Source organism: Rhinoraja longicauda, chromosome 3 (assembly GCF_053455715.1).
Source record: "Rhinoraja longicauda isolate Sanriku21f chromosome 3, sRhiLon1.1, whole genome shotgun sequence".
Lineage (NCBI taxonomy): Eukaryota > Metazoa > Chordata > Chondrichthyes > Rajiformes > Arhynchobatidae > Rhinoraja > Rhinoraja longicauda.
This window is the reverse complement of record NC_135955.1, coordinates 58,355,677-58,380,135: the sequence shown is the minus strand read 5'-3', so window position 1 is coordinate 58,380,135 and position 24,459 is coordinate 58,355,677. Positions and strand designations below refer to the sequence as shown.

General features: G+C 39.6%; 1 protein-coding gene across 11 annotated transcripts in view; it reads left to right on the top strand.

The window, feature by feature from the left end:
• Positions 1-24,459, top strand: part of LOC144592029 (transducin-like enhancer protein 4) — a 119,694-nt gene that overhangs the window by 73,480 nt on the left and 21,755 nt on the right. For 6 of the 11 annotated variants that reach the window (XM_078396218.1, XM_078396216.1, XM_078396214.1 and 3 more), the window contains 4 exons: positions 2,642-2,825; positions 4,934-4,950; positions 20,063-20,182; positions 21,380-21,433. In XM_078396218.1, coding sequence (XP_078252344.1) covers positions 2,642-2,825; positions 4,934-4,950; positions 20,063-20,182; positions 21,380-21,433 — 375 coding nt within the window. The remainder of the gene's footprint in view (positions 1-2,641; positions 2,826-4,933; positions 4,951-20,062; positions 20,183-21,379; positions 21,434-24,459) is intronic. The other 5 variants (XM_078396219.1, XM_078396217.1, XM_078396215.1 and 2 more) reach the window with 1 other exon arrangement.

The following is a 24,459-nucleotide window of genomic DNA, read 5'->3' as shown; positions in this document are numbered from 1 at the left end:
CACAAAGCTTCATGCAGCTCTAGCTGAGGTCAAACACTCAAATTCTAACCTCTTGAGGGCTTTTCTATGTGTTCCAGTGTACTGGTAAAACAGACTTTAAACTCTTGTCAGTGGAGCTGCTGGTGCATGCATCATAGTCCCACTCAAATAAACCTGTCACAACATAAACTCGCAGAGTAGCAAAGAGGACAAGGGCAGGCCTCTAGCTTTTTATTTCGAGCATCACCAAACGTGCACAGAGTGTACAATTACTTCAATATTATTGAGCAAGCCGAAGGAGATGGATCTCTGCTACATCAGATTATTTTTAGTAATTTGTTGAAGTACTGCTAAGGACACTCTGAGGGCTGAGGTGGTATTTTCTTATTGTCAATTCTTTTCAGCTGATTTGTTATTTGTGGAGGGGCAGAAGGCCTATTTTTGTAAGCAACTTAATGTAGCTGCTTACAGTAAAATGCTGTTGTTTCATTTGGAGTAGTTTACATTTCTTAGCATTTAAGTACTATTCAGTGTGCCATTAAAGTCGTTACATTGTTCCCGGTTAATGTGTTGCATTATGCTCTAATTGTTTCTGGATTTTTTGTTTTTGTTTTACATTGTTAATTTTTTATCATATTTTCTTGGCACTTTTTAAACTAAAGTATTATTCAAACTAGTTTCCTGAATTACAAATCCAAATGATTACACCAGCAAGCTGTGTGATTTAGCCCTGTATGCAAAATAATTAAAAATTTGCATTGAAAATGTGCTGGGAAAGCGAATATCCAGGTTCCTTTTAAACAATTGCAAATATAGTTTTCAGTTCTATACCAAATTAATAATCAGTTTCCTTTAGCTTCAATTGTACTTTAAAAAATAATAAGGAACTATTTAAAATGACAGATGAATTGTGAAACTTTCTTTTATTGCTATAAACAACATGCAGCAAGTCATATACACCGATCAGCCAAAACATTATGACCACTGACAGGTGAAGTGAATAACATTGGTTATCTTGTTACAATGGCACCTGCCAAGGGGTGGGATATATTAGGCAGCAAGTGAACAGTCAGTTCTTGAAGTTGATGTGTTGGAGGCAGGAGAAATGGGCAGGAATAAAAGACCTGAGCGACTTTGACAAGGGCCAAATTGTTATGGCCAAACGACTGGGTCAGAGCGTCTCTGAAACGGCAAGGCTTGTGGAGTGCTCCCGGTCAGCAGTGGTGAGTACCTACCGACAGTGGTCCGAGGAGGGACAAACCGGCGACAGGGTGTTGGGTGCCCAAGGCTCATCGATGCGCGAGGCCAATGAAGGCTATCCCATCTGGTCCGAACCGACTGTGGGAATACGACAAACCAGTGGCGGGAGTGTGATGCTCTGGGCAATGTTCTGCTGGGAAACCCTGAGTTCGGCCATTCTTGTGGATGTCAATTTGACACGTGTCACCTACCTAAACATTGTTGCAGACCAGGTATACTCCTTCATGGCAATGGTATTCCCTGATGGCAGTGGCCTCTTTCAGCAGGATAATGCGCCCTGCCACACTGCACACATTGTTCGGGAACTATTTGAGGAATATGATGAAGTGTTCACAGTGTTGCCCTGGCCTCCAAATTCTCCAGATCTCAATCCGATTGAGCATCTGTGGGATGTGCTGGATCGACAAACCCGATCCACGGCGGCTCCACCTCGCAACTTACAGGACTTGAAGGATCTGCTGATAATGTTTTGGTGCCAGATACCACAGGACACCTTCAGGGGTCTTGTAGAGTCCCTGCCTCGGCGGGTCGGCGCTGTTTTGGCGGCACATGGAGGACTAACGGCATATTAGGCAGGTGGTCATAATGTTTTGGCTGATCGGTGTAACTACTTGGGTATAAACTTGGGCCTTAATATTAATGTTTGGAGAGGTTATTCGCTATGTGAGTTTATCTTTTAAAGGGGCAAGAGACTAACATAGTCAAATCAACAGATTCAATGTATAATCAGGAGGCAATTAAATAAAGTTGGTATTTGGGTCTCCTCAAACACACAATTTGGTGGAATTGCTGGCTCAGGAAGTGCCTTTTATAGTGCATCTGGTGGGCTTGAAATCTATAAGTGCTTGAGATACATAAGTGCTCATTCTACCCCATGGGTTCTTGATCTGACCAACTAATTGCTGATGTCCTTACTATCACAATCTCTATCCCGTTTCCTCTTCTTTGATTGCCCTACCTTTCACCTCGTCATCACACCCTATCTCACCGCTATGGTAACCAAGAACCAATTTCTTGCTTATAATCAAATGAATGCTTTTTAACTTTCCAGCTCTTACTCTCATCCATCCCAGATCTCTGTATTCTACCACTAAGCTTCTGGTGCAAACCATCCTGTTAACTGGACTAAATGCTGGGAGGAAAATGGCTAAAAAGAACAATTTCAATGACGTTATTTTCTTAAATTTAGTTGGACTTCCACATTTCTCTGCCGTCACCTTCATCTTTTCCTGAATATCAGAGCCTGGATTTTTAATAAATTATTAAATTGGGGGGAAAAAGTGAAAAATAATTGTGCTTATAGTTTTTGCAATACTGTATTTCTCAATGTGTTCTCGTGATTTTATGTACATTTTCTAATTTTTTTCACACATTATGTTCATACAAGTTAATTTTTCCACAGCAGCAGCAGCAACTACAAGCCCAACACTTATCCCACGGCCATGCACTTCCAGTACCCCTCACTCCTCACCCATCAGGACTCCAGCTTCCAGGAATCCCTTCTGTTGGAAGCTGTGCAGGACTATTGGCATTATCGAGTGCTATGAAAGATGAGAAAAAGCACCATGAAACAGACCATCAAAGAGGTAAACAATGTTTGAAATCGGAGATGAAGTAGACAGTATTTATAAAATGGGAACCTGGTGTTAATCAAAAATCAAATCGGTGGAGGAATTCAGTGAGTCAGGCAGCATCAGTGGAGGGAATGGGCAGTTGACGTTTTGGGTCAGGACCCTTCTTCAACCTGATGGTGTTAGTAATTGTCTTTAATAACAGTGATAGGAATAGGCTATTAATTTTCATCCCTTTCATTATTCAACTGGATTAATGCTAATCTGTATCCTCACTGACAAATTGCATTAGTTTTGTATCTGTTAATATTCATAATTGAAAAACCATCAATGTCAGTTTTGAAATTCCTAATTGCCATAGTGATCCTTTACCTTCCTACTTTCCCATTTCTCCTGTGTGATTTTAAAACTAGCATGTTGAAGTTATTCTTAAATTTTACATCAAATTCATGGTCGTTGAAAATAAACATTTGATGACGTAGGAAATTTATGTTATTTTTTTGTGTGGGAGAGGCTGGGTAACATATTACCATCAATGCAGTTTAAACATCAATACTACCAAACTATCCCAACTAGAGAGCCATTCAGCATAATACTTTATTTCCAGCCTTAACTTGCTAAGACTGAATTCATAAAAGCAAAAGATGACAAATTGATATCAATTCACCACTTTGAATTATCCAACAATAAAACATTTCAAATTGTTTAAATTAGACAATCTGTATCCTGGATAAAATGAGAGGAAGTGTTACAACTGAGGTCAGACATCATTGTCTTTCCTAAAACATATTTGGAAATGATAGAAAATAGCTAACTGAACGATTGATTCCCTTACTTTGTACCTTGTTTTAAAAATGTAGGAAATAATAATCTGTAATCTTATAACCAGCAACTTTATATTTCCTATCCGACCATTGACCAAATTACATTAAATTTTTGCTTCTGATTTGAAGTGAATAATTATAAATATAGCAGTAATGTAAGAACTACTTATTACTGTTAAAGCATCAACTTTCTGATTGAAAGTGGATTTTTTAGGACTTTGATGGTGAGGGTTATCAGTGCTGAAGCTAATTGGGTCCTTAAAGTGACACTCGAATCTAGTCTGCCGTTAGTGAACTGACCCTCCTTCTCTTACCCCTGCTCTTTGTTCTTTGATTATATGCTCCTTGAAAGATGAGTATGTTCATTCTTACTGACGTCTCGCAATCAATATAAAGAGCGATAATTTTCCATCAAGGAAAAATATTTTTTTGTAGACTGGTTGATCAACTACAACATAAAGTTATGAATCGATTCAACTGCTTTCTTCATTAATCCGCAGGTTGGGGAAATTATCTGTTGTAAATTATCACAAAAAGTAAGAAAGGAAATTATAAAATAGTTATAAAATATCAAGTTAAAGGTATAATATTTTGTAGACCAAATTATTCTGCTGATTCATTGAATTGATTAGTCAGTCTTTCTGTATAGAGTCTGATACTATATTCAGATGTCTTCATTAAGAGGATTAGTGAAAAGGAAATTACCATACTTATCACTATATGGAACATTCTACTCTTTCTCAGTGGAATCATTTCCTACTTCATACTTGCAAGTAGGATCCTGATTTATCAATGAACAAAGTAGTTAATTTGTTCTTCAACTTTGAACATCACAAATTTAATGTGTTTATCCAGTTTGAGGTTTTACCCTTACTTAAGTTTTGAGAGATTTTGTTAAACCAAGGAATTACACTGATGTAGAACATACAATTGTGCAAAAATACAACTGCCCTTGACTCTACAACTGTATCTCTCTATCTGCCCTGTCAAAATATTTTTTTTTTTTCTCCAACTAAAAGTAATATTTTGGGGTTGGGCTTGGGATGCAGGGTGGGACAGAATGCAGATGTCACCCGATGTGAATTCAGAATATGACTCCTATGCTGTAGATGTGTTAATATAGGATGTGAAAATGTACTTTACTAGGAAACGACACTTCTGGTGATTGGATAACCTGACAATCATGATAACAGGTGCTTATTTTTCCTTCCTATCCCTTTCCCCATTTCCCATTTTTCCTTGCGCTATTGATTGCAACCTCGTTCATTTATTTAATGATATGGCTTCCCACGAGAACAGACAGAGACTCAGTAAAGGTAGGTTTCAACAATTTTTTTACAAGGGGATACAAATTGGATCTTTTGACAATTTTCTTGTTTTTTGCCATTTTGATTTTCATTCATTTAGTCCCATGTATCTTCTCATATTGCTGCAGTACAGGAATGCTTTTGTTGTCACATTGCCAACAATAACTTTAGATCTGTGTCTAAACATGGTTTTCTTTTCGAGCTGAGGCTCCAATGGGAAATCAATGGGAAACCCATTATCTCGGAACACTTGACTTTTCATTTTTAGCCTACCAGCATACTGCTATCCCATGTTAGTGGGTTAATGAAAAATAAATACATATTTTTGATGACTGACCTTGGAAATCAGGAAAACTCATCAGTCTGGAAGTTGAATGCTTGTGCTTTGATCTATTGGTGGGGTCAATACTCAATAACTGCTTCCAATATTATACTGTATACCTGATAAAACTTGTATTTTTTTTAGTGTGTGTTAATCTGCAAAAAACGTTTTATAAAATCACTTTTTCAAACTGATTTATATTTTTTAAAGAGTCAAAGAGACACAGCATAGTTTGTCTCTTCAGCACTGACCATCAATCACCTATTAACACTAATTCTCCATAAATCCAATTTGTTTCCCATTCTCCCATATTCCCATCAACTCTCATCAACCAACCACTCAACTACACACTATGGGCAATTTAACAGTCTGCAGTTAAACTACCAATGAACACGTCTTTGAGATATGGGAGGAAACTGGAACACCTGAAGGAAACCCACACGATCACTTAATGTACATACTCCACCCAGACAGCACTCAAGGACAGGTTTCAGTCCAGGTCACTGGTGCTGTAATGCAGCGATTCTACTACCTCCAGCACTGTGCCGCCCTTGTTTGGGTATTTGACCCCAAAAGTAGTTCAACATGAGATTTGACATTTGAATGTGCCAGTGACACAAAAGAAATAAGATGCTCACAATTACAGATCACCTTTTATACTATCTTCACAAAATCACAGTGCATTGAATCATTTCCTTTTGTGATGAAGGAACTATTTTTTAAGTAAATGTAATAGTCAGCTTATACAAAGAAATGTTTCATGAACAGCAGCTGAGTGAAATAATGAGTTAGCCTACTTTATTGGATCTAATGGGTGAAGGGAAAATATTGTAATGCATTGGAAAACTCCATGCCCAGCTGCAAGATATGGCTATGTTTTACATTCACTTTGGCCAATGTTTAACAATGCAGCCAAAATATGTTGTGTTTGTTCTGCAAGTGGCACTTTTGTCATCACTTCTGAGTCACACAGTGTGGTAACTGCAGAAATATATATTCTCCCTTGGTGTAATTACTGGTTACTTAGGTGCTAAAAATGTGACTAAGTCTTTGGTAGAAAGTGGGCAATTTCTTGTGAGACCACTGGCATTGAGGTGATATTGGCAGCTCCAGATGGAGTAAAGCAATTCCAATTGATGTGTTGTTTTACACATTAAAGTTTTGAATTTCAAGACTTTTGGCATTGTATGACCTGGGTCTGCCTAGGTTACGAGTGCACTTGCATCATCTGGGTGTACGATCTGTGGAATGTGGATGATCTGATCATCAACTTCCGTAGGTCACACAACGGGGAATATGCCCTTATCAATGGGGTCAGTGTGGAGAGAGTGTCCAGCTTCAAGTTTCTGGGCACTCGCATCTCGGAGGATCTCACATGGTCCACTAACACTGCTGCGCTGATCAAGAAGGCGCAGCAACGACTGTTCTACCTAAGAACACTGAAAAAGTCTGGTCTACCCCAACAGCTGTTGACGACCTTCTACCGCTGCACCATAGAGAGCATCCTAACACATGGCATCCCTGTGTGGTATCTCAGCTGCACGGAGGCAGAGAGGAAAGCTCTTCAGCGGGTAGTCCAGAGCTCAGAAGACTATCGGAATGCAGCTACCAGCCTTGGAGGGCATCTACAATACACGATGCCTCAGAAAAGCCACCAGCATCCACAAAGACTCTTCACACCCCTGCAACAGTCTGTTCGAACTTCTACCATCGGGCAGACGATACAAGGCCTTCTACGCCCGCACCTCCAGACTCGGGAACAGCTTCATCCCCAGGGCCATAGCTGCTATGAACCGGTCCTGCTGAGCCGGATGGTCACATCGCACAGTGAACCGGCACAGATCTACTTGCACTTTATTCTGTTTTAAAACTGTTCCAATTTGTTTCATTGGGTTGTTTAAATTAATACTGATTAGCTAATTGATTTATTGCATCGTATGGGAGGCGCATTCCCAATCTCGTTGTACTCCTGTACAATGACAATAAAGATATATTGTATTGCATGTAAAAAGTGGAAAAATATCTCTGTTTCTGAATCTGGTGGTACGTGTTTTCAAGCTTTTGCGTCTTCTGCTGACAGGAGAGGGGAGAAGAGGGAATGACCTCGATCAAATGGTCCTTGATTACATTAGCTGGTTTCCCGAGGCATCATGAAATGTAGATCGAGTCAAGGGGATGGGGGGAGGCTGGTTTGGGTTATGGACTGGCCTATATCCACAAGTCTATGCAATTTCTTGCAGTCTGTGTAGAGCCCAGACCATTGCCAAACCAAGTTGTGATGCATCCTGATGGTCTGCTTTCAACGGTGCATCTATAGTTCCGGTGCCGAAAAAAGCAAAGATCTCCAACCTGAACGACTACCGCCCGGTTGCCCTAACGCCGATAGTCATGAAGTGCTTTGAGAGGCTGGTCCTCTCATACATCAAATCCAGCATCCCTGACTCACTGGACCCACATCAATTTGCATACAGGGCAAATAGATCCACAGAGGATGCCATCTCTCTGGCTCTTCACACTGTCCTGACTCACCTAGAGAGACAGGGCACGTACGTGAGGATGCTATTCATAGACTATAGCTCCGCCTTCAACACGGTCATCCCCACCAAGCTCATCACCAAACTCCACCAGCTAGGCCTCAGCTCGTCATTATGTGACTGGATCCTGGACTTCCTGCTGGAACGACCGCAGGCAGTGAGAATGGGCCCGCACCTGTCCTCCACTATCACCCTGAGTACCGGCACACCACAGGGCTGTGTTCTGAGCCCCATGCTCTACTCCCTCTTCACACACGACTGTGTTCCTGCATTTGACACCAACACCATTGTCAAGTTTGCAGATGACACAACGGTGATCGGGCTGATCACCAATGGGGATGAAACAAACTATAGAGCGGAGGTGCAGAACCTGGCGGACTGGGGCTCGGATAACAACCTGTCCCTAAATACCACCAAGACCAAGGAGCTGATCATCAACTTCCGTAGGTCACATAACGGGGAATATGCCCCGATCTCTATCAACGGGGACAGTGTGGAGAGAGTGTCCAGCTTCAAGTTTCTGGGCACTCACATTTCGGAGGACCTAACATGGTCCAATAACACTGCTGCGCTGGTCAAGAAGGCACAACAAAGACTGTTCTACTTAAGAACACTGAAAAAGTCTGGTCTACCCCAACAGCTGCTGACGACCTTCTACCGCTGCACCATAGAGAGCATCCTAACGCATGGCATCCCTGTGTGGTACCTCAGCTGCACGGAGGCAGAAAGGAAAGCTCTACAGCGGGTAGTCCATAGAGCTCAGAGGGCCATCGGAAAACACAGCTACCAGACTTGGAGGGCATCTACAACACACGATGCCTCAGAAAAGCCACCAGCATCCACAAAGACTCTTCACACCCCTGCAACAGTCTGTTCGAACTCTTTCCATCGGGCAGACGATACAAGGCCTTCTATGCCCGCACCTCCAGACTGAGGAACAGCTTCATCCCCAGGGCCATAGCTGCTATGAACCGGTCCTGCTGAGCCGGATGGCCACAACGCATAGATCAACTTGCACTTTACCCTGTCCAAAACTGTTACAACTGTTTCGTTTCGTTGGGTTGCTGCTGTCTAAATTACCTAAATTATTGCATCGTATGGGAGGCGCATTCCCAATCTCGTTGTACCCCTGGGTACAATGACAATAAAGATATATTGTATTGTATTGTATTGTAGAAATTGGTAAGAGTCTTTGAAAATATGCCAATGTTCCTTAAAGTGCTTTGCGAGGCTGGTTATGGAACACATTACATCCTTGACCCACTGCAGTTCACCTACCGCCACAATAGGTCCATGGCTGATGCCATCTCCCTGGCCCTACACTCATCCCTGGATAAGAGAGACACCTCTGTCAGACTTCTATTCATAGACTACAGCTCGGCTTTCAGTACCATCCAATCTCATGGAACTTCAAGTCAGCTCTCACCTCTGCAACTGGATCCTGACCTACAGACCCCAATTAATGAGGATAGTTGACTAAAAAGTCCTCTACGATAATCCTCAACACTGGTGCCCATGCAAGGGCATTCTTGGCCCCCTTCTTTACTCCTAAAACGATACCACTGTAGTGGGCCAGATATCAAATAATGATGAGACAGAGTACAGAAAGTCGATTGAGTATCTCGTCATCTGATGCCAAGACAACGACCTTTCCCTCCATATCAGTGAGACAAAGGATATTGTAATTTACTTTAGGAAGCGAAGCAGTACACATACCCCGGTATACAGTGTCGGTGCTGAAGTAGAGATGGATGTCGGCTTCACGTTCCTACGAGTAAATATCACCAGCAACTTGCCCTGGACCAGCCACATTGCAGCAATGGGCAAAAAAGCACACCAATACTTCTACTTCCTCAGAAGTCTTAGAAATTGCGGCCTGTCCCAACAATTCTCACCAACTACTACAGATGTGCCATAGAAAGCATTTTATCTGGATGCATCGTGCATGGTTTGGGAACAGCTTCATCCAAGACGGCAAGAAATTGCAGAAAATTGTGGACGCAGCCCAGATCAGCACGCAAACCAGCCTCCCATCCATTGACTCCATCTACACTTCATGATGTCTCTGCAAGGCCAACAGCATAATCAAAGACCACTCTCACCCTGGTTTCTCCGAAGGGCTTGTTACCACACTGTATCTCTAAACTAAACTAAACTAATACCCCAACTCTGGCTCTTTAGTGATTTTAATTTAAAAGCAATGAAGCACTTGGTCTGTTCTAGGTTTGGATTAATTTTGTACTTTTCTGCAAGACTCTGTGTGAGTGACAGTCTAATGAGCAAGGTGTGCTGCATTGCATTAGAATTACATTTTCCGGGCTTTCTATATATGAACATATATACATCAGTCAAATCATTATGACCACCTGTCTAATATGCTGTTGGTCCCCGTGTGCAGTCCTATACGCAGCAGGATGCGATGCACTGTGTATTGTGACACATTCCTCCCGTGACCACCATTAAAATTTTCTGTGACTTGTGCCACAGTAGACCTTATGACGGTTCGGACCAGCCGGGATAGCCTTCGATGCCCTCGCGCATCGATGAGCCTTAAGCGCCCAACACCCTGTCGCCGGTTTGTGGTTTGTCCCTCCTCGGACCACTGTCGGTAGGTACTCGCCACTGCTGACCGGGAGCACCCCACAAACCTTGCCATTTCAGAGATGTTCTGACCCAGTCGTTTGGCCATAACAATTTGGCCCTTGTCAAAGTCGCTCAGGTCTTTAGTACTGCCCATTTCTCCTGCATCTAACACATCAACTTCAAGAACTGACTGTTCACTTGCTGCCTAATATATCCCACCCCTAGACAGGTGCCATTGTAACAAGATAATCAATGTTATTCACTTCGCCTGTCAGTGGTCATAATGTTTTGGCTGATCAGTCCTATGTTGGGCTAAGAAGTGCAACATTTGTTGTATGACTCCACACCTATCTACTGATTTAATGATGAAGCCATTTTGGGTAGCTCCTTATCTAGACTGACCAATAGACAATGTGACAATGGACCATCAGAAATGAGCATACTGGACAAGCATCCTTGTCTTCAGGACTATCTCTGCTATAGCTTGATGATGGGCAATATCTGTCCTCTGTGAACATTGCAAGCACCATCTCATGGCCAGATGATGATAATGGCATGGTATGGAAGGACCCTCTAACTAACCTGCAGCATGTCTTCACCAGCTACGATTGAGGCACATTCAGCTAGTGGCATGCAACCACTCAAGCACTGATGTTAGTTATGTGTTCCAGGCTCAGTAACATCAATGTTCTATGTCCAGTGCCTTTGCTTAAATGGGCCATGATTTTACATGAGGACCTTGCTACAAATGCCAAAGCATGCTGTTTTTTAAGGAAATAAAGTCAATTGGTTAAATAATATTTGAGCACACTCCGGTTAACAAATGGGTTGCAGTGGGTGTGGAACAAACTCGGATAATCTTTGCTATGGTAGGGAACAGAATTGTGTTGTGGCCAAAAAGAAAATATTTTTAGTACCAAAGGTTTAAAGACATGTCAGAATGATTTACTTTTGGATGAAAAGCTTGCTGCCAGCACTTCAAGATACACTAGCTTGCTAATTTCCTAAATGTTTTCAGCAATACATAAAGTAGCATTTAGTCGCTTGTTTTATTGATTGATCATCTCTTAACCTATTCTGTGAAGGAGAGACATTTTATGATTTTTTGCATCATGTGACTAATGCTGATGTCTAACTACCAGAATTTGACAATTCCCAACAGTTGTACATGTGTGTATAATTTATTCATGCAGAATAATGCTCTTTAACAGGTAATGAGCATGACATAAATTGCCTTTTGCATTTTTCTCCCTTTTCTCCTCTACTAACGTGCAAACAGGCATTACTAGTGTTCTAAATAATAAGCAATTTTTGGCTGGCTGTCAAAGAAAATTCCAGTGCAAATCTAAATTAATGATGCCTGAAATTTTTATGGCTCGCTTGAAAGTCATTAATGTGTAAAGCAGAAGTTGGTAACAATTAGTGTAGGATATATTATGAACATGTGTATTTTTGTGTACTACAGATCATTTGATTAATTTTATTTAAAACAAATACTTTTTTTCTAACCATTCCAGGACAATATTTTCTTACATAGGATAAAAGAATTATAGAGGAAATGTCATTCAGTTATTAGGCTCTATTTTATTTGTGGCTTTTGGGCGATTCTTAATTTTACATATCATGTAATTGCATTCGTTCTTTTCACAGGACAGAATAATGAGAGACCATGGCTATTTTTTAATTTGCTTTTGTGATGATTTATGTATTGTACCTACACAAAACATCTAACCAGAAGACTGGAATACACGTTGGTATTCCTCTATCACCAAAGTTCCTTTTTTTCATTATTTCTACTCCTGGCCTCAAAATGTTGATATTTAATTCCTAATTCAGTGCATTTACCTGTTACAGTACAAGCCAGCTTTGAATTTGAAAATGCTTCATTAACATAATCTTAGACAGTCCCTTATCATTGATGATGACCTCGTGTTGGAGTTTTTTGGGATTCTGAGACAATTTGTCAGGAACTAATAAGGCCAATGTGGACCTGTAGACTCTACTACAGATGGGATAGGAGGAGCTTGGCAGTCCGAGTGGGTGGTAGTTTGGGAATAGAATTACTACTCCTACTGTTTACGTTGAGAATCTCTGTGCAGCTCATGAATGGGCTTGAGGCTCCCAGTGCCAACCTGAATGGTCTTTCTCTAACTTGAGCAGTCACGAGCGAGTGATTCTCCTGACTAGGTGGGACGTTGCACATTTTTAACGGGAGTTTGTGAAAATACCTGAATCTTTCCTTTGTCCATTTGGTGTCCTCCTCTTTTGACAGAACATGTAGTCAAGTGTCTGTATTGGGAGTTTGGAGTTGGGCATGCAAATAACATGACAGAGTGTATTAAGGCCCTCAATACTGGGGATTTTGGCCTGGGAGAAGATGCTTACATTGGTTTGCTTATCCCGCCAGTGAATCTTTCCAAGACCGCCTATGTGGTATCTCTCAAATGGTTTATGGTGTCTTGGAATGATACAGGATGGCAAGAGTCACTGCTAGACTACAAATTTTGAGCCAGGTTTAAAATCTTGACATTCAAACACTTCCTCTTATGGCCAAAGAGTCTGCTTTTGCATTGAAGATGATAGTGAATTTCATCATCAATGTTTGACTTCATTGAATGGTGGCTTCTGAGGTATGGGGAGCGGTCCATGTTTTCCAGTGTCTTGTTTTTTTATTGTTCATTCAAGAGAGATGAGCTTAGCAGGTTGAGCTAACATTTAATTATTCATCCTCAATTCGCCTTGAGATAGTGGCGATGAGCTGGCCTCTTGAGCCACTGCAGTCCTTTGGGTGTGGTTTACCCACAATGCAGTTAGGAATGGAGTTCCAGCGATGGTGAAGGAACAGTGATAGTTACAAGTAAGGATGGTATGTGGCTTGGATGTCAACTTCTAGGCAGTGATTTTCCACGCTTTTGCTGCCCTTGTCCTTCTAGCTGGTAGAGGTAGTTGATTTGAAATGTGTTGCTTTAGGTGAACTGCTGCAATGCATCTTGTAGATGGTATCTTTGCTGGTACTGTACATCAGTGTTGGAGCACGTGAATGGTTGTAGAAGGGGTGCCGATCAAGCAGATGGCTTAATCAGATTCAGATTCATGTTAGTTTATTGTTTTATACACGAGGGTTCCTTGTTCACAAGAAGCTCAAGGGTATGTGTAATGATAGAAACAACAATAAATACAACCATAAGTCCAAAACAATGAACGTCAAAGACTATGAATTTTATTGAATGATGCAGAAGTGGTAGTGCAATTCGAAGTAGTGTAAAATAAAATTCCTAAACAGGAATACTGGAATAACCATATGATTTGGAGTTGAGTGTGCAGCGGCACCTCCAGGAAGCTGGTGTGAAAGGGTGATTGATTCAGGAGTCTGATAGCTGTTGAGTTGTTCTTAAGTCTGGCTATCCAGACTCCTGTATCTTCTCCCAAAATAGAGAAAGGGGAACAACCATGTTGGCAGGTACCCTTGATGATATTTATAGCTGTCTTAATGCAGTGCTCTTTGAAGATAAGCTATATGCCGTTGAGTTTCTTGAGTGTTGTTGAAGCTGCGCTCATCCAGGCAGGGGGAGAATATTTTACCACACTCCTGACATGAACCTCGTGGATAGTGAGCAGGCTTTAGGGAGTTAGGAGTTGAATTGCTTGCCGCAGGATTGCTGGACTTTGACTTGTTCTTGTAGCCACATTGTGTATATGGCTACTCCTGTTCAGCTTCCGTTCAATGGTATTGGGGGTGGAGGATTCAGTGATGGTAATGCCATTGAATATTAGAAGGTATTAGCTAGATTGTGGTGCATTTTTATGAGTGAAGTGGGTTGGGGAGTTGTGAAGTGGTGTTGAATAATGAACAGGTTTAGAGAGGACTGGAGGATCTAATATTTTAAGGATACTAATGCAAGATATGTTCTCAATCACTTCAGTGAATGAATAGCTGGTGACTCTGAACATGCCATCATTTAGCAGACATACCATGGAGACACATTTCTGGAGGCAACAAAAAATTGAGGTTATGGACAGTTATCAGGAATGTTATATACAAAATAAATAACAATAGTTATGCTGACTACATAAAATCAGCAACGATATATTTATGGTAACTGTGACCTAACTGTACTTTGCCAGAAGTTGGAAAAAGCATACCAGTAATTGTTTAAAACAACATACTGTAAAGAATTTTATTTGACTCCAATCCTTGGTTTGCCTGATTCAGAATGGCATTTTAATCATGCAAAGGATCGAGTTGAGCAATGCAACAATAGACAAGTTTTGGTTGCAATGATGTCAATAACAGTCAAAACCTCTGTAGCTATCTTAAATGGTTCTATTCTCATGACATTTTGAATGAAGTGCTGTCGGGAGTTACATTTGCAGTGGTTACTCGGAGAAATCAAATGGATTTGATGGTGGCTGAGATACTCAAAACAGTAGTGACACTGTTAGATTAAAGTACAACATTTTGGTGTTGATAGTACTTGTCGAAAGATATGTCGAAAGCTTGAAATTCATTATTCACGTCATTTTCAGTAACCACAACATATGAAAATGTCTTCATTTTGTTTTAATAGCTTGCTTTTCCGTGGATCAGATAGTCTCTTCTACAGCAAAAAACTTTTAAAACTATAATCTGAAGTTTTATGAATGTTCACTACTTGATTGATGATAAATGATAAACACCTGGCATTTAACACCATGGGGCAATAGTAACAGTGGGAAGCTATTCATCAATTTCGCATTTTTACAGCCTTTTATTTATGTTGTTAATGGCTTTATATTACTTGTACCCCTTGATCACTGAAATATTCTTAGTAAAAATAATTGTTTGTGGGTGACCTATTATTGTTGATACTTGATAGTTCCTTTGTATAATGCAAATGTATTTAATAGTGTACTAAGGTATTGACTTTGTTTTAAACTGTATCCTAATGGCATTTACATTTTAGCCATACACATTCAGCTGTGCCTGTGTGGATGCATTAATTGTTTGGAACAACTGAATGTCTTGTAACTGAGTTGTCAGTAGAATAAGTGAATATATTAGTGACTTGTGTCAAGCTACAGACTACAGTGATGTATTTGTCTAATTTAATAATGTCACTTGAAACATGGCAATGATAATTAAACAGTGTTCTGTTCCATATGTTAAATCTTAGAGAGAAAATGAAACTGATCAGCAGTCCTACGGATAGTAATTTTTTCTCTTCAATCCAAGGGTGAATATGTTGTACTTTACTGTGCATTAAAGGGCAGAATGAAAATCCATGTTACCATGGCAACAAAACTGCTTTCTAGATTGCTTCCTAAGATATATCTGCACGACAAGCAGATGTCTGAATCAAGTAGCGCTCTCTGAATATAAACAAATAACTTTTAGCAGGTGTTGGAAATCATATGGAAATCCTATTAAGAAGCCTTGGGTTCCTTTCTGTCAGGAAGCTGTTGCTCACAAAAGGGTTGGTTGGCTGAATGAAATGGACAGAATTAATTCTCATTAGGTTTTAGCTTTCCCAGGAAATTATTGTCTCAGCATGTTCTCTTTCTCCTGTGAATTTGAATGGAGTCTGTTCTCCTATTGATCTATTCTGCCTGCCCTCTGTAAATCAACACTTGAACTACTGTAGTCCTCTGAGATTTGTGATGTTTCCCCTGACTGGTCTGAGGCTGCCAGATTCTACATGGATTACAGGAGAAAGCCGAGTTTGTAAGTGCAGGAAAGGTGAAGCTGTTATATCTGCCCAGATGATTAAAGGTTTATTGATATTGTTGAGGATATGTGTTTTGTGTTCTGTACTGCAGCCAGCTTTCCTAATGCAATATTCCACTTGGCAGGACACACCAGTAGAACTGGGATAATTTATTTTTGCTTCTGGGTTAACCATTGTGTGTACACATTATACAAAGCAAATGGTATTTGCTATTCAGACTGCAATTAATAGGATGTAGTCTGCATTTTAAAAGGGATGCTCTTTTCCATAAAAGAGTTGTAATGGAGAACTAAAATGTGATTCTTATGGAAAATTAATTATTAGTCAGCAATTTTTTGTAAGTGAATGTGTATATTAAATGTTATTATATTGATGAACAAACAAGTTCAGCAAAATCTGCATCATTATATCCTTTCTCCCACCATGTGCTGCATTTTATAAAAACAATACAATTCACATTGGTGGTCTCTTGTTGCCTAGTAACAGGCCACTGGGTATGCTCCATGTGAAATACGTGAGCATCTGTCTTTTAATCTTTTTAGTTTATTCTTCTCTGAGCACTGATTGGACCAATCAAACTTGTGGCTCTGACATTGCATGAGGAGGGATGAACTCCAGGATTCCCATGGGCCCTGCCCTAAGTGTTTGACAGAATTGAAAAGTGAAGTGAGGTTTAGCCAGGCAGCGTTTTTTTGTGTTTGAGGGAGTTAGCCCAACTCTTCTCGCATCAAATTTAGTTAGTAACTAAATTTCTACCAGGGAATAAAATAGAAATTTACTTGTGAATCTAGGTATTAGTAAGAGTTATCTGTCTGTGTGAAAAACACAAGGAGAGTAAAATAGCTTTTATGAAACAATTTTTGATTTCTTTTGACCACCCGTCGTAATATTGAAAATAACTATCCAAGGCAATAGATAGGTTAAAATAAATCATTTTCTGTATATGGTTTAAAAAAGTAAGAAAGGAATCTTTAGTTAAGCTATTTTTGCTGTAACTTAATAAATATGTGAATTGAGTTTGAATGCAGAATGAGATTAGCACTGTGATCCTTGAACAAATGACCAAGTAATTCTATGTGCATTATAAAGAAATAAGTGAATTTGTAATCAAATATAGCTATCATCTAAAGGTAAATCATCACTCTCAAATTTATTTGATAGTCTATCCTTTGATTAAAAATAAAGATTTTGCAGCATATTTGTTTTTAATAGCTGGACATATTTCCCTCTTCCCTTCCCCTTTCCACCATCCCTCCCTCTTTTCCCTTTCTTGCTGCCTGTGAATGGCTAGTTGATTAGCTGCTCTGCCTTAGTTGTTTCATGGTTACTGAATGCCAGCCATCCATCCAGAAGTAACATCCTACAATATTCAGTGAAATCCATGGCACAAAGATCACAATCTCTATGGGCAGTGTTCCTCAGGTTCACAAACAAAGGAAAATCCTGTCCCTTTAACATTCACTACATTAGTGTTCAGATTTAGAGTTCTGACCTTGCAATGTATTTTTTTTGTGTCATTTTTTAATATTTGCTTCAGTTTGCATATTTAGTCGTTATTAGATATGCTAGTAGTACAAATGCATAAGTTGCTTGTGCAGTTTTTTGTGAATTCTAATTGGTCAATTTTAAATATGGAAGGTTATTATACAAAAATAGACTTTGAATTAATTTCAAGTGATGAATGCATTATTCATTATTCCGATGCTAACCATTAAAGTGCATTTTTTTTCTCCTCTGACCCTGACCTGTTTTTGTGCTCTCTACATTTGTAGCAAGAAACCACCATTGTGTTGCCTATTGCTATTCAGTGCAGGCATCCAGCCCACAGAAAAAATTCAGGAAGCTATTAATTCATGGTTCACAGAATGCAAACCACTAAACAAGCACTCTGTATGACTAAATGATCCTCTATGTTTATTGAAGCAGAGGGCATAGAATGCAACAGTTCCTGTGGAGAAGGGTTTATACAAACTGTTTTGACCTATCTAGTTGTGGCTTTTACTGTTCTCAACAAGTACAGTATAAACATGTATTGAATAATTAGATAATTGTATAATTCAGCATTGCAGATTAGCCAAGGTGCAAATAGGATGAAAACACAAGGTTAAGATAACAGTCAAAGTCCTTGACTAGAGATTTTTTCATTGGAAATATCAAACTTGCATAATCTTATAATTGTCACACATTTAAAAATATTGAAGATGTAACTTGCATGATTTCATTTGGGATAGGATTAGAGGGTGAAAGAAGATTGGAGCCAGGAATTTGCTTGAAAAGAAAAGGGTTGATTGAGAGACAGACAAGATTGGGAGAGAGTGATGGGGAGAAATGGTAGGGTGGAATGTTTTAGAGTCATAGGGTCATACAGCACAGAAGCAGGTCCTTTGCCCCAACTTGTCCATTCTAACCAAGACACTCCATCTAAACAAATTTACCCATCCCATTTTCCTGTGTTTGGCCCATATCCCTCAACTTTTCCAGCCATGTACATCCAAATGACTAATAAATGGTTTTATTGGACCAGTTTCAACTACTACCACTGACTACTCATTCTGTATACCCAACACCCTCTGTGTAGAAAAAGTTGTTCCCCAGGAACCCATTACCAAATAAAACCGATTAAAATATGACGTTTTCTATGGCCTAACAATAGGTGGACCTCAGAACATTTTGACCCAATTTCCTGGGCAATGCTATATTAACGTGATGTTAATGAAATTGCATCATTTCATGTTTCTCTAATGCAAAAAAATGTATTATTTGTATAAATTTGATTTGCAACTAGAAGTGCTGGGTTGAATTTCCAGAGTGGTGCACTTGAATCCTGGAACTATCTATTTTAGAAATAATTAATTTTGATGTACATCTACATCAACATTATGCTTGCACCATGCAGTACCACCTGTTTGAATTCTATGCTTTGGGTAAAGAGTAAATTTTGAAGAAAATATCGGAGCCTTGTATGAAGGGACAAGTCTAAAAGAAACTGATGGGTTTCCAATTGAAATCCAGAGCTTGAATTAGTTTGTGTAAAAGACCTGACCACAGTGTGCGATATATCCAAAATAAGCCAAAGATGGGTTTGAAAGGGTTGCAGGGCTAATAGAGATTGTGGGGACAAAAGGGTGAGAAAATACTTGGAGGAATTTAAACACAAGAACTTTTAAAGTTAAATATATTGAGAGACTGGGAGCCAATACAGAGCTGTGAAGATAGCAGTATTGGATGAGGAGAACCTAACAGAAAAAAAGCTTTGGATGACATTAAGAAGGTTAACATGGTTACACTTAATGCATCATTACACTCTCAATGGTGAAAATATTATCATTTATTGCGAGATTGTACTTTTTCATTAATGCACACCAGTAATATAAATGACTATTTTGACATGTTTGTGGGCGACATGAAAAGCTACAAATGCAGGTTTTTGATCATTTGTACTGTCCCATCAAATTGGCAGAAATGCTACTGTAGATGTGTTTATAGTTGTTAGTGGATAGGATATCGCAATCAAATGTAACTTAAGGGCGGCACGGTAGCGCAGCGGTAGAGTTGCTGCTTTACAGCGAATGCAGCGCCGGAGACTCAGGTTCGATCCTGACTACGGGTGCTGCACTGTAAGGAGTTTGTACGTTCTCCCCGTGACCTGCGTGGGTTTTCTCCGAGATCTTCGGTTTCCTCCCACACTCCAAAGACGTACAGGTATGTAGGTTAATTGGCTGGGTAAATGTAAAAATTGTCCCTAGTGGGTGTAGGATAGTGTTAATGTGCGGGGATCACTGGGCGGCACGGACTTGGTGGGCCGAAAAGGCCTGTTTCCGGCTGTATATATATGATGATAAGTACTAATTCGGCTTTGATAAAATGGAAAAAAGGTAAATAAAGCACATTCTTTTTTATTGATATGAATGACTGTTTTATTGAAAAATATTAAAACCTCAATAAATAAAGCCATGATATGATGCTTGTCTTTTCAGAGTTCCTCAGTGTCTCCATCAGCTAGTTTCAGAGCTGCTGAGAAGCACAGAGGTTCAAATGACTACTCCTCAGATAGTAAGAAGCGGAAGACAGATGATAAGGATTTAGCAAAACGTTACGTGAGTAATGATAGAAATGCCCTCATAAAATGTTGGTTTTATTGTAATTAAGCAAATTATTCTGTAATTTATTCTTCCTCCCCTTGTATATGACTATGAACTCGTTGATTACCTTAAAGATACTTTTAAAAGGATTGCCTTTAACTTTAGAAAAAGTGATGCTTTTTGTGAAATTCTACATTGTTGATGTAATGGGGCTGATCTTCCATTCTTGTACCAGCTTGTATGCAAAATCTTTTGTTTGTTTCTTTGTGGAGATTCTGCTATCCAATGCTGGCAATGACTTGCGTCGGCAAAAGCATTTTCTGCCTTGCCAGCTGTACTGCCGTCTGCCTCTGTACCCCATCATTCAATGGGGCACACAAACCTCTCCAGACTTCCCATCTCTCAGGCTGGGAAATCTGATCGCTGAGCTTGCAAAAGGTTAGACCTGGCACAATTACAGGAGATCAAGCCAAATAAAAGGAAATAATCAGTTGCCAGGAGAATAGCAATTAGGGCTTTTTTTCCAATTTAATTAATTTAGCTGAAAAAGCCTTTAATTGTTTTAAGAACATTGTTTAGTCTTTTAGTATTAAAACCAGAATCTTTTGATAATGGTGACAGTTTTGATTGAAGCCTTACCAGTTGTCAAAACTAACAGACGAGTAGATCAGGCTGCTTGTGCTGACTCAGCATTGTGCTGCACTCCACGAAGCTAATATGCTGGGAGCTGGATTCCAAGCTAAACCCCATTAGAAGGAACACCGTGGTCCAAAGATAGATGGTCATTAATCTTGATTATCTGAAAATGTGTCCTTTTATTGTTGGAATAAACATTAGTATCAACATTTAAGTTAGAAAATGTAAATATGTTTTGTGAACTTGTTACTTCCTTCTCCACCACTATTCCAGATTTCTGAAGTCAGTAATTTTATAAACTTTCAGATGCATACTTTGTTTTGTGTATGCAAATTGCCATGGTCATGGCTCAGTGGAAAGAAGAAGATGGTTGCGACGAAGCAAAGCAAGGAATATGGCTGTACCTGATGTTGAGAAATATCAATTCTGGCCATTTTATGCCAGTTACTTCCACTTGTCAAAACATGGTCCAGTTTTTCCCTGAGTTAGCTTTCTATAATGAACAATTTAGCTGTTACAGACTGTTATTTAATCCCACATAAAAATAAAATAACACATTTTTTCTGTATTTTTTAGGATAGCGATGGAGAGAAGAGTGATGACAACCTGGTGGTTGATGTTTCCAATGAGGTTTGTAGATCTAGGAATATTGAGTTCAATTATTTAATCAGTGTTGGAATTTAACAGACTTTGTTGCCGTAGATTTTCAAATTATTGTTAAACTTCTGTTTAAAAGATTTATTAGCATCAAATTAATCTTCAAAAAATTAAAGATTTGTAATTAACTGGCCATTTATCATTGAGTCAAAGAGTCAGAGTCATACAGCACAGAAAAAGGCCCCACGATCAACTTATCCATGCCAACCAAGATGCTCCATCTACACCAGTCCCATTTGCCCATGTTTGGTCCATATCCCTCTAAACGTTTCCTGTCCATGTATCTGTCCAGATGTCTGTTAAATGTTTTTATAGCACCTGCCTCAACTACTACCTCTGGCAGCTTGTTCCATATATCCACAAAATGGAAGCTTGACACGAGGAAGCCTCTCAATATAACTGAAGATATGACCATCCCAAATATTAAAGGAAACTTAAAAGGAAAATCTATGTGCTGGAAATACTTGGCAAGTAAGCTATCATCAATAGAGAGAAACAAAATTGCCTCCTTCAGATGTGGTCTGATTTGCTGAATATATAGAGCATTTAGTTTTTATTTCAGATTTCCCGTATCTTCAATATATTGGTCTAGGAGAGAATTTATCATGGGAAAGACTAATCATAATTAGTGGAGAGTAGAAAATTAGCATTTTTCACATTCCTGATCATTCACCTATCCAGTTTATTAACAACTGCACTTCATCAGCTTGTCTGCTGAAGCTCTTGGGTGTTAATGCTAGAGGACTATTTAGCTGGCTTATTGACCCTTTGCAGGCTTGAACTTGCCTGAAGCTCTGTTACACAAACCTGAACCAAGTCATCTTGAGCCATCACTCTATGCTTGCTGAGCTCCAGGTGTGGCATTGGCTGAATATTTTATGCCTTGTTTTCAAATCACCATGTTTGTTTTTGCTTCTCCATTGCTGCAGTCTCTGTCAGTCTGCAAATAATGAAACTGTTTGCTCTTTCTGCCCTATTTTAATTGGTGTCTGTGCTTTTAGTTGCCTAGTTAGCTCCATTTTCCCTACCTTTAAATCTCTCCTCTCTTTTTTCCATCTGCAACAAGGCTTTTGACAATTTCTTAATTCTTATGTGGTTCTGTTTTCTTTTATGGACACTTGCACAATTTTAACGTGGCTAGACATTTCATCTATTAAAACATTAGGCGCCAACTTGGCAAAGTTACAACAGTGGAATATGGACAAACTGAATAGCTAAAGCAGTACGTATTACACAGACCTAAGCAATCCAATAACTAATGGATGATACCAAAGTTTTTGCAGTCCTACGCCCATTTGTGTATAGAAATGGATAACTAAAAAGGAGGAAGCTTTAATAAGTCCTATTCTCAACGATGGTAGAGACCAGCACAAGACAGCCAAGGAAAATACACAGATTTCTAACCATTTTCAGGCAGAAGTACTGAATGGACAATCGATCTAAGCTTTCTGCTGTGGACATAGAAACCAGTCTTAAACTAATTAGATTCACTCTTCATGATAACAATAAATGGCTGAGAGTGTGGAAAATATAAAAGTTTTGCACTCAGCGCTAGACATATCTCCAACTGAAATGTTCCAGTAAGTTTACAATATTGATACGGAATCAATAATATAAAAGCCCAGGTCCATGAAAATGTAGGAAGAATCTAATCCAATCAATCGTAGCTCCATTAGTCAACATTAAATCGGGAGCATTGTCAATGACTTGCTCCATCAAGCAGCACTAAATCACCAGTGACCAGCTCTTCTATAAGAGTTTGGATTTTGCTGAGACTATTTGTCTCCTGAGCCTATTGCAGCTTTGTCCAAAGAGGATAAAAACTGAATTCCAGTGGTGAGGTGAAAGTGATTTCCTTGGATGAAAGGGTGGCACTTGATATCAGAACATGGAATTCCAGATAAACTCGAAGTGGAAGTGGAAGAGAAAACTGAACTACAGCTGGAGTCCTACTTTACCAGACAGAAATTGTCATGCAGCACAGAAACGGGCCCTTCAGCCTATCCTGTCTGGGTTGGCCATTGAGTACCTCTCTGTACTGATGCCACATCCAGCATTCCATCTGTACCCTTCTATGCTGCAATGTTCCAACCAAATACTACTAAAAATCATTTGAGAATACCTCCCTCCACAATCCCCTCAGTTATTTTTTCCAAATTTCAGCCATTTTTTCAAGTGAAAAAAAATCTTCAAATGCCTTTAAATACTCTCACCCTTCCCTTAAACCTATGCCTTCCCTCCCTGCCCCCTCCCCATTTGTAGAGACCTCGGCGAAGGGCAAATGTTTCGTACTCTCTACCCTAACTTTATCTTTCTGAATCAGATTCTCCAATGAATGATTAATGGAGATTAAATATAAGACATTCTGAATTTAAAAAACCTGCAGTCATGTATTCTCTCTCTTCCCCCCCCCCCCTCCCCCCAGGGTCTGTTTCTGCCCTGTACTTTGGTATGTCCTATTTCTAGCCACAGCCAAGGCTCTAGTGGCAGGATGGATTCTATTGGATAGGATTTACTTGCATATGGAAAAAACATAGGCATATTACAAATAGTTAGCATGGCTTTGTGCAGGGCGAACTTGATTGGGTTTCTTTTTTGAGGAGATGGCAAAGATGATTGATGAGTATAGAGTAGTTGATGTTATCTACATGGACTTTGGGAAGGTATTTGACACGGTAGCTGTTACATAAGATTGGACTTTAATTTGGACAAGTGTGGAGTATGCAATTTGGAAGATCATATGTAAGGGGAAGGGACACAGTGAATGGCAGGACCCTTCAGAGCATTGTTGTATAGAGGTATCTTGGGGTGCAAGTCCATAGATCCTTGAAAATGGCAGCACAGTTTTCACCTGCATACAAAATATAGATTTGTTCAGTTATTCACAGTTGCTCCTAGTTTCTGTGTTTATATCCTAGACTACTGAAGAAGAGTTGTCAATGCAAGGATGGTTGTTAAAGGAAGTATTGCATTAAGTAAATGCCATCTTTCCCAAGTTG